The sequence below is a fragment of the Salvelinus fontinalis genome, chromosome 6 (genome assembly GCF_029448725.1).
Source record: "Salvelinus fontinalis isolate EN_2023a chromosome 6, ASM2944872v1, whole genome shotgun sequence".
NCBI classification, from domain to species: domain Eukaryota; kingdom Metazoa; phylum Chordata; class Actinopteri; order Salmoniformes; family Salmonidae; genus Salvelinus; species Salvelinus fontinalis.
The window spans coordinates 45989894-46001755 of NC_074670.1; the positions used below are offsets into that span (position 1 = coordinate 45989894).

Consider the following 11862-nt stretch of genomic DNA (forward strand, 5'->3'; position numbering starts at 1 on the left):
TGCCCTCTGTATGTGTACTGTATAATTTCTATCTGACATATTGGGCAGGTCGTCTCTCTTGCAAAGGAGTGTGTGTGTGTACTGTACATGCATACAAAGTTCATGAGTGTGTGTCTGTCTCTGTTGTGTGTGTGCCTATGCGTCACAACTGGCTTTTGCCGCTCCCCCCCAAATAAGAGGAAAATCAGAAAATTAAAATTGCCGCCGACCAATTATAAAATAAAAAAATTAAATAAATGGATTGTTGCCTAATAATTGATTGAAATACTAGTCGATCAGTGGCGGTCAGTGGAGTTTAAGATGAGGGAGGACCATTTCTTTTTTCATGAGCTTGGCCTTATTTCTATTATAGCATATTGGATGACTGTCTTTAATATTCCATTCACCCAGTTCATTTTAACAGTGATAGGTTTAGGTTACAGGATACTCAAATTTTACCTATACCTATCACGAGGTTGCGACAACCTAGCATATAAATTAAAGTTTACAATGTAGGTGCACACAGGTCGAGAAACACATTTGAGGTGACAGATGGTGACACATGGACAGACAGTGACATTCTATACTGTCTTGCACATTTTTGCCTGCATCTAGCTGATACAGGGTGTAATCATTAGTCCAACAGATGCAAACGAGAGTTTCTATTGAACAAATTCAGGTATGTTTATCCCCATTTTCTTCCGTTTGCTTCCGTTTAAAACCTGTTTGGGATAGGGGGCAGCATTTTCACGTTCGGATGAAAAGCGTGCCCAGAATAAACCTCCTGCTACTCAGGCCCAGAAGCTAATATATGCATATTATTAGTAGATTTGGATAGGAAACACTCTGAGGTTTCTAAAACTATATGAATGATGTCTGTGAGTATAACAGAACTCATTGGCAGGCGAAATCCAACCAGGAAGTGGGAAATCTGAGGTTTGTAGTTTTTCAACTCATTGACTTTCTAATATACAGTGTAAATGGGGTCATATTGCACTTCCTAAGGCTTCCACTAGATCTCAACAGTCTTTAGAACCTTGTTTCAGGTTTCTACTGTGAAGGGGGAGAGAATACGAGCTGTTTGACTAAGGTGTCTGGCAGAAGGCCATGAGCTGGTCATGCACGTGGCCGTGAGAGCGACCTGCGTTCCATTGCATTTCTAAAGACAAAGGAATTGTCCGGTTGAAACATTATTGAAGATTTATGTTAAAAACATCCTAAAGATTGATTCTATACATCGTTTGACATGTTTCTACAATCAGATTATTGCATGGTGTGCTTTTTTCGTAAAGCTTTTTTGAAATCTGACACAGCAGTTGCATTAAGGAGAAGTATATATTTCATTCTGTGCATAACACTTGTATCTTTTATCAAAGTTTATGATGAGTATTTCTGTATATTGATGTGGCTCTCTGCAAATTCGCCTGATGTTTTCGAGGCACAACATTACTGAACATAACGCGCCAATGTAAACTGAGGTTTTGGATATAAATATGAACTTTATCGAACAAAACATACATGTATTGTTTAACATGATGTCCTATGAGTGCAATCTGATGAAGATCATCAAAGGTTAGTGATTAATTATATCTCTATTTCTGCTTTTTGTGACTCCTCTCTTTGGCTGGAAAATGGCTGTATGTTTTTTGTGACTAGGCTCTGACCTAACATAATCATATGGTGTGCTTTCGCTGTAAAGCCTTTTTGAAATCGGACACAATGGGTAGATTAACAAGGAGTTAAGCTTTAATTTGGTGTATTGCACTTGTGAATGTATGAAAGTTAAATATTTCTAAAAAATATTTTTGAATTTCGCGCTCTGCCTTTTCAGCGGATGTTGTCGAGGGGTTCTGCTAGCGGAACACCTAGCCTTATGAAGTTTTAAGAAATGTTTTTCAACAGAATCAGTGGAATGAATACACCCCTGATCACGCGTAAACACAGTTCACTTTCATAGCAGCCACATTATATTCCTTCTCGCATCTATGCACCCTCCTCTCACGTTTTCCCTTCACTTGTGGACTTCAATGCACAACACATCAGCTGTATATGACCTGGGAAAAACCTTTTCAAGCCAAACCTCTACACACAGCATACATCATTGTCAACATATTAGCTAAAGTAACGTCATAGTCAGCATAGCTAATAGAACTAACACATTAGTAAAATCATGCAGTAACGTTACAGTGTACAGTCAGTAAGCACTTACACCGGCAGGCCCCGCTGGCAATAAATTAGTCAAACCAAAATCTTACCTTGACTTGGAAGAGTTCCAGTTTTGTGTTGGATAGTGATAGCCAGCTAGCTAACATAGCATCCCTCTGTTTGAGCAGGGTGTTTCAATAGGCTAAACTTGTTAGCTACATTTTCTAGCTAAGTAAGTGAAACTGAAAGTGAAAAGAAATTACGGAATCTCTCTATTTCTCTCTTGCGTCTCCTTCATTTTGGAAGACATTAATTTGTTCAAAACTGTTGAACTATTGTCTTTCTCTCTTTTTGAGTCAACTACTCACCACATTTTATGCACTGCAGTGCTAGCTAGCTGTAGCTTATGCTTTCAGTACTTGATTCATTTTCTGATCCTTTGATTGGGTGGACAACATGTCAGTTCATGCTGCAAGAGCTCTGATAGGTTGGAGGACGTCCTCCAGAAGTTAATAATTACTGTCTAAGTCTATGGAAGGGGTGAGAACCATGAGCCTCCTCAGTTTTGTTTTGTAAGTCAATGTACCCAGAGGAGGACGGAAGCTAGCTGTCCTCCAGCTACACCATGGTGCTACCCTACAGAGTGCTGTTGATGCTACTGTAAACCTTCTTTGCAAAATAGTGTGTTTTAACGACGTGATTATATTTAGTATACTGTAGTTTTATCTAAAAAGGATAACTTTTTAAATGTTTAAAAATATATATTTTTATGAAATTCATTGAGGAGGATGAAGCATGCCCATCTGAGGAGCCTACACTGCAGTCGATGTAGCGAGAGCTGCTGCTTCAACTCATAAAACAGCTGTATGTTGCTGCTGGAGTGAAACATGCCTTTTAAAAACAAGGGCCAGGGTTAAAAATATTGACTATTTTATTTATCAACCAGTAATTCAAGCAAGTTTCCCATTCACCATTTAAGTGCATAGGCAACTAGGCAGGCTTCAGCGCATCACATACAACTTTGCAATGCTGGAGGCGGTATTCATTTTGAAAACATGTACTTAATTGTTTGAAACCTGAATTTTTTACTACATTATGAGGCATGGCTTACCTTGCTTCAAAGTAGCCTCGCCAAAATCCAAAGACTTCCATATGCCATGGAAACCTGGCCTATTTTTCTCATGTTCAATTGGTTTTTAAATCAACTTTCTTTCATTGTCCAGTAGACAAAGGCACAATCCTAGTCACATTTGCAACCCATGGTAGTTGTTGCATCTTTAGATCTCACCTCTTTCTACATTTCTATATGGATATTCTCATCTCTGTCTCATTAATTAAACTAATATTTTATTAACATTTTAAGCGTGAGCAGGTGCGTAACTTTAGAAACAGGTGAATTTGATCCTCCCGATAATATACCATTTAAAATAATTTCCTCACCGTAGCTACAGGCTTTCTGTGATTCAACACCACACAGTACTACTCAATTCCTCGTGATATGATTGGATCCACCCGCTGCCAATTATGCTTGGTTTGATCCAGTCCTCAGAGGCCGTGGTTTGTGAAGGGAAAGGGAAAGTTGCGCACGGCTTGTAAGGAGAACGGATCAATAGCTCATCTTTCTCCCTCTCTCCTCTCTCTTCTTAAACAAAACCCTTCATTTTGTGAGCTAACTTGTAACAAATACAGAAGCACAGTCACATTTAACATGGTACATTTATAAACACGAATAAGAACTATATAGAAAATGATATTTTTCAAATGGAGAAGGGATAGGTGCCAAAAACAAGTGATAATTGGTAATGCTTTTATTGGGCTCGATTTCGTGAGTTCAAAGACTTTGGCAGTATAATAAACTTTGAAACAGCTGGTTTCTAGTAGACTACATAGTAAGAGAAGGACTGTTTCTCTGAACCTCAGGCAGTGGACTCAAGCAAGCCTGTTTCTCTCCCCAGTCAGAGGCAGCCTGCCTGTCTCACAGACAACCTATCCAACCTATCCTCCCTGTACATGTTCAAGCACCCTAATAATGAAATCTACAAAAGAAATTATCCCCACCTAGTATTTATTGATACAGATGTGACATTGCACATCAGTAAGCTGGTTTATTTCTCATGTATAATTGATTTCTTCTTGATTTCAATATGGAAGGAACACCAGGTACTGGTGTTTGTATGTACTTTCTTGATTAGTAAAAGCTATTCTTATACCACATTTCTGTGTAACATAGTAGCAGTTAATTAAAGTGGGGGAGGTAAAGGGGCATGGGGGGGTGCATAGGATGAAAAGTGGTCAAGTTTCTTAGCACTGATCTAGCTGTTGATTAGCACAAATACAGATGGGCATGCTTCAGCCTATATCATATTTATAGCCACTATGCTACATCAGTTGGGCTATGGGTGAAAGGCCTAATGCTTATTGCTAAATAATAAAACCAGCCTGATAACATGGGCCAATATGTTGTTAGGCTCATTTTTGGAGGGGGAACATTTTATTTGAATGTGTCACCATTTTATTTTCATACATTTTAGAGTAGAAAAGTCACCAGGGCTGCGTTCAGTCCAAAAAATAAATGTAATGCAATGTTCAATTAAACAGAAACGGTGCTGTTCTGAACAACCAGTTGAAAAAAGGGGAGGGGTTGGGTTGTGTATTCAAAATACACCTCTGCCCTTCAAATATGCCACTCATTGTTTCAAGCTAGAGGTCTTCACGGGTCCAAAATGTTGGATGCATTCCAAAATTGTTCCGTGGCTTGCCCACCTGACCCGATATGCATACAATTTTAAAAAACGGAGACCCGTTCCAAATGGTGCTGAGGACAGTCAGACCCGTTCCAAAAAGGCAGTCGAAAAACAGACCTGTGCCGGTTCGTATCCAAGAGACCCGTTCAGATCCAAGAGTAGAAAGAGAGGTATTACTGCACTGTCGGAGCTAGAAAGATGAACATTTTCCTACACTTGCGATTACACCTTCAAAATATGTGTACCCGACCAATAACATTATATTTCATTTTGGATTTGAGCGAGACAAGCAATATTCGCCGTATTATTCACAGCTACAGTACATGTCCTTAAAAACTTCCTATTGTTTTGTTTTTTTACTCTCCTAAAAACAATAATTTTCCACCTCACTTTTCAGCTGTTGAAGATTTGAGAGCAAATTCATCAGGGCATTTCATGCATATATGCCTATAGGCCTAGGTGTCCACTGTAAAAAAAAAAATAGATATAAAGGAAGAGAAGCTTAGGCCTAACCCTGGAGAGACTGAGAGAAAGATAGAGATATTCTGGCTCCATGTTTCCAACACCGACATAAATGTCTTTGTCCTTTTCAGATAGTCTACTACTGCTAGACAGATATATGCGTACAGAAGGTGCATTCGTACATTTTCGAACCAATTTTTTTTTTTTTTATAAAGATAAGCATTACATTGTGCGATTAAAGCAGTAACTCCGGTAGGTGTAACGGATGTGAAATGTATGGGCGAGGGGACGGACGTAAAGTTATACTGTTACATAGGCGTAAAACATTCTTCCTCACCTCAACTGTCGTTTGACTGAAATTAAGTCCAGTCATTGTTTATAGGGAAAATACAAAAAGGTAATTATATTGCGGCATTAAATTACATTTTCCATCTCGCACTTTGTTTTTTCATTTTCATGGTTTAAATGCAAGTAGCCTATACAGACCGGTAAGTATATTATATTGCGGCAAACACAACATTAAGTTGGAACATAATTTGTCCAAATTAAATGGCTCAACAGAACGAAACAAAACACTTGTTGCATATATTTTTTTCAAATCGTTTAAACCTTCACATGAGTTTTGAACAGGCTTGACCTATATTGCAGCAATTAACAACAAGGCGAGTGTCTCCCGTATGCCTACCCAACAAATGGCAGCAATAGGTATTTATTTATTTATTTTGATATGATATTGATTTTAAACAGGCCTACTTTTAACCTACTGTATCTTAAGGAGCACAAAATAAAAAAAGACCATCCAAACTTAATTTAGCCAAAGAAAATATCTCAACAAAATGAAACACAACACTTTTTTCACTGATTTAGATTCTTAAATAGGCCTACCCTAATAATAATGATATACAATAATAATAACGATGAAACAAATGATAATAAATACACAAATAAATAAATTCAGGTTTGAAAATTGCATCAAACCTGAATAGCGAGTTGCACACACATAGTCCATTTGGCCACGCTAACGTTCTTCTCATCTGTGCACACGACAATATTACAACTTGTCACAGTGAAGGACATCCCCTTGTCGGCTTCTTTTCACTAGTCTGTACTCTTTCTTGTCTAACTTATGATTTACTTCAATGAAAAAGGCCCCCATCTTTGCAATCAACCGTAGCCTAGGCCAGGCTCCTCTCACTCGCTCTCTCTCCTCAGCAGCGGGTGCACTTGAGGTGCTAGCTCCCATTGCTAATATGTCCTTGTTAACTCTTTGCTAGTTAGCCTTGCCACTCGCCTATCTATACACTGAGTGTACAAAACATTAGGAACACCTTTAATTTGTAGGGGCATGGACTCTACAAGGTGTCGGAAGTGTTCCACAGGGATGCTGGCCAATGTTGACTCCAATGTTTCCCACAGTTGTGTCAAATTGGCTGGATGTCCTTTGTGTGACAGACCATTCTTGATACACATGGGAAACTGTTGAGCATGAGAAACCCAGCATCGTTGCAGTTTTTGACACACTCAAACCGGTGCGCCTGGCATCTACTACCATACCCCATTCAAATGCACTTAAATATTTGGTCTTGCCCATTCACCCTCTGAATGGCACACATACACAATCCATATCTCGGTTGTCTCAAGGCTTAAACATCCTTCTTTAACCCGTCTCCTCCCCTTCATCTACACTGACTGAAGTGGATTTAACAATTGACAACAATAAGGATTTCACCTGGATTCACCTGGTCAGTCTATGTCATGGAAAGAGCAGGTGTCAATGTTTTGTACACTCAGTGTTTATCCCTGACTATTATTTATACATCTTTCATATAATATTTGCCATTGTATTTGTGTATAATGTACATTCCAGATTATGATGCATATTCTTCTGCCGTTACGTCTACGCATATTTCCTTATTGCGCCATTACTGTGTTGCTGATGACTCTTCATACATGACTTATCGTATAATTATTTATTCTCTTGTAGAAACCCCGTACACATTGTACTACAGTTGTCTTCATTACTCTTCTGGTTATTGGATTAAAGTGTTCACAGTGAATGAACCGCTTGCAGCATCTTTCTAACAGAAGACACAGGGGCTAGGGTCACACTAATGGCGCGTAACGCACATAGTATCCTACAATGTGTGTATGACTCTGTGTGAGTCACAGGAGCTTGGTGGCAGCTTAATTGGGGAGAACGGGCGCGTGCTAATAACTGGAGCGGAATCAGTGGAATGGTATCAAATACATCAAACACATGGTTTCCAGGTGTTTGGCGCCGTTCCATTCGCTCCGGACATTTTTATGAGCCGTTATCTCCTGTGGTGTGAGTGTACTGTACTTACGATGTTCATGAGTGTGAGCAGGTACTTCTGGACGTTTTCCTTGCCGTGGAACTGCACCACAGAGTCGTCCACCCCCAGTAGGACCTCGATGTTATAGGCTCTTTCTGGACTCTGTCTCCTCTGTCTCTGGGCTCGGGTCTGGTTGATGCTCTGCTCCACACCACGATACAGGGACTCCAGGTCCATCATACTAGGTAGATCAGCACCTAGAGACAACACAAACACAGACAGGGTTAATGTCTAAAACACACACACACATACGCGTGCACACACACACTGAGACACAGGCAGAAAGCCCAAATATGTAGGTACAACTGTTGGTAAATATGTCAATATATCTCTAACAGATTTGACTAATCAACCCAATATTGTAATTCACATCCCAGATTGTGTGGTGGCTAAACACTCAATAGACTTCAAATCAAATCAAGTTATATTGGTCACATACACATAAATGTGTTCCTAGCTCCAACAGTGCAGTAGTATCTAACAGTTCACTACAATACACACTAATCTAAAAGTAAAAGAATGGAATTAAGAAATACATAAATATTAGATTGAGCAATGTCGGAGTGGCATTGACTAAAATACAGTAGAATAGAATACAGTATATACATATGAGATGAGTAAAGCAGAATGTAAACATTATTTAAACATTAATGTGACTAGTGTTCCATTATTAAAGTGGCCAGTGATTCCAAGTCTATGTATATAGGGCAGCAGCCTCTAAGGTGCAGGGTTACGTAATCGGGTGGAAGTCGGCTAGTGATGGCTATTTAACAGTCTGATGGCCTTGAGACAGAAGCTGTTTTTCAGTCTCTCGGTCCCAGCTTTGATGCACCTGTACTGATCTCGCCTTCTGGATCATAGCGGGGTGAACAGGCCGTGGCTCAGGTGGTTGATGTCGTTGATGATCTTTTTGGCCTTCCTGTGACATCGGGAGCTGTGGGTGTCCTGGAGGACAAGTAGTTTGCTCCCGATGATGCGCTGGGCAGACCGCACCACCCTCTGGAGAGCCCTGCGGTTGCGGGCGGTGCAGTTGCCGTACCAGGCAGTGATACAGTCCGACAGGATGCTCTCAATTGTGCATCTGTAAAAGGGGGGTTTTAAGGGCCACGCCAAATTTCTTCAGTCTCCTATGGTTGAAGAGGCACTGTTGAGCCTTCTTTACCACACTGTCTGTGTGAGCGGACCATTTCAAATCGTCAGTGATGTGTACGCCGAGGAACTTAAAGCTTAGAACTTCTTAGATACACACACACACATACACATACACATACAAGTAGCTCTTCACATTGGGTCTAAACACTCTTAGCACTCCTAGGTAAGTCTATTTGCAATTGAGGACACACACACACACACACACACACACACACACACACACACACACACACACACACACACACACACACACACACACACACACACACACACACACACACACACACACACACACACACACACACACACACACACACACACACACACACACACACACACACACACATACACACACACATACAAGTAGCTGTGTGAATCGGGCTGAGATACTGTAGCTGGAGTGGTGTGATGGGATTCAGGAGAGGATAAACGATGCTGTCTCCAAAGCCAAGGCTGGCTCCCCTCATCCCACCTCTTGACACAAACAGAAACACTGTGGCCTCCATGGAACATTATCCGCTTGTTGGGAAGACTGGGAACACCACGTCAATCTGGAGCCACATGTCTCTCTACGGAATCTACAAGCCATGTCCTGTCAGGCTCTGCACGGGGCCACTCTTAGCTGAGGAGTGTGTGTGTGTTTGTGTGTGTGTTAGAGCTTGTATGTGCGTGGCCTTAGCCTGCAGTTGCCAGGCAGCGCAAACAGGCTGAGGGACGTGGTCTCACAGAGAGAGATGCTTCACTGTGGGGAGCAGTTGCGTGGTCACTGTGGGAAAGCGTGGGAAACTCAAGTATAGTACACTACACTGCATATTTAACATGACAATACTTAGAGTACAGACATATCCCTCGAGACACTCAAGCGCAATTTATTTATTTAGCAGACCCAGAACGCTAGGCCAAATACAGTGAGACTTTGATCCCCATTTAGGTGGTGCTTAGTCCACTGGTGGTGCTTATTCAATTATATTGGTAGCATCTCAATTGGACAGGTATAACTAAGCTATACCAAAAGTATGTGGACATCTGCTCGTCAAACATCTCATTCCAAAATCATGGGCATTAATATGCAGTTGGTCCCCCCCTTTGCTGCTATAACAGCCTCCACTCTTCTGGGAAGGCTTTCCACTGGATCTGGGAACTTGCTTCCATTCAGCCACAAGAGCATTAGTGAAGTCGGACACTGATGTTGGGCGATTAGACTTGGCTCGCAGTAGGCGTTCCAATTCATCTCAAAGGTGTTCAATGAGGTTTAGGTCAGGGTCCTATGCAGGCCAGTCAAGCTCTTCCACGCCAATCTCAACAAACCAACTATTGCCACAAAGTTTGAAGTACAGAATCGTCTAGAATGTCATTGTATGCTGTAGCGTTAAGATTTCCCTTCACTGGAACTAAGGGGCCTAGTCCGAACCATGAAAAACAGCCCCAGACCATTATTCCTCCTTCACCAAACTGTGAGCTTGTGTGGCCTACCACTCCGTTGTTGCTCCTAGACGTTTCCAATTCACAATAACAGCACTTCAAGCTGACCGTGGCAGCTCTAGCAGGGCAGACATTTGACGAACTGACTTGTTGGAAAGGTGGCATCCTATGACGGTGCCACGTTGAAAGTCACTGAGCTCTTCAGTAAGGCCATTCTACTGCCAATGTTTGTCTATGGAGATTACATGGGTGTGTGCTAAATGTTATACACCTGTCAGCAACGGGATTGGCTGAAATAGCAGAATCCACTAATTTTAAGGGGTGTCCCCATTCTTTTGTATATACAGTGTATTTATTTACTCATATAATGATAAGGAAATAACTTGATACAAAGGGCAGTGATATTAGGAAGAAGAGACACTAAGCTAACACATATGGAGAGATGCATTAGGGGCCATATTGTTTTTTTTAACACACACTATGTTGAACTGTTGGATCCACACTAGTTTAACACATACGATCAGTGTGTTGGCGCATAAAGTGTTGGTAAGAGAAACTACAGAGATGAAAGAGAGAGAGAGAGAGAGAGAGAGAGAGAGAGAGAGAGAGAGAGAGAGAGAGAGAGAGAGAGAGAGAGAGAGAGAGAGAGAGAGAGAGAGGACAGAGAGAGAGAGAGAGAGAGAGAGAGGAGAGAGAGAGAGAGAGAGAGGAGAGAGAGGAAGAGAGAGAGAGAGAGAGAGCTAGGGGGCTGCTGGGTAGATCTGCCACCTAGTCTCCCGTCTCTCAATTAGCAAGGGGAAGTGATAGAGATAGAAAGAGAGAGAGAGAGAACAAGAGAAAGAGAGAGAGAGAGAGAAAGAGAGAGAGAGCTAGAGAGATATATGGAGGGAAAGAGAGAGAGTGCAAGAGAGCAACGGGGCTGCTGGGTAGATCTGCCACCTAGTCTCCCGTCTGTCAATTAGCAAGGGGCATCCTTTCCTTCCCGCTCCTCTTATGCAATGTTACCTAGGCAACCGGCTCATGGGTAAAACAACGCGCCGCATGGCTAATATTGTCTGCGGAGTCTGAGGAATAGGATTCAGTAGCAGCTACACATGAGTGACAGAACATGGTGAGAATGTCATCTTCCTATCTCTAACTAAAGTAGAAGTGTAGGGAAAAACTGCAGGGGAAAAAATGATAATTAAATGTGATATTTTTTCTTAAACACCCATGGGTGTAAAATAATTTTCCCAGCAGGTGCCATTGTCTACGCTATCATGTGTCTGTGACCACACGCTGTTGACAATTTCTTACCATCGTTAACGGAATTAGCTCAAATTAAGGCCCCTGTCCTTTTTCTAAAATACAAAAAATAAAACATTACGAGCATGATGTCATAACCACAGCATCTGCTTTTAAAGACAGGTTCATTTCAGATATTTTTTACTTCTGATTACGTAACACAATTGACGGAAAGCAGCTTTTGAACTCTTTCGTCTTTTTTTTTACGAGGATGCCATTCCTTTGGAAAACATGTCCTCAGACTGCAAATTAGTGTGGAAATGATGTCGAGTTTCAATAAAGAAGAAATCGGGGTAAGGTAATAACAACGAAAACTATCC

At 41.2% G+C, this 11862-nt stretch overlaps 1 protein-coding gene across 2 annotated transcripts in view; it reads right to left on the reverse strand.

Moving 5' to 3' along the window:
• LOC129857906 (A disintegrin and metalloproteinase with thrombospondin motifs 2-like) overlaps window positions 1-11862 on the reverse strand; it is a 190343-nt gene that overhangs the window by 49104 nt on the left and 129377 nt on the right. For both annotated transcript variants that reach the window (XM_055926592.1, XM_055926591.1), the window contains exon 4: window positions 7676-7881. In XM_055926592.1, coding sequence (XP_055782567.1) covers window positions 7676-7881 — 206 coding nt within the window. The remainder of the gene's footprint in view (window positions 1-7675; window positions 7882-11862) is intronic.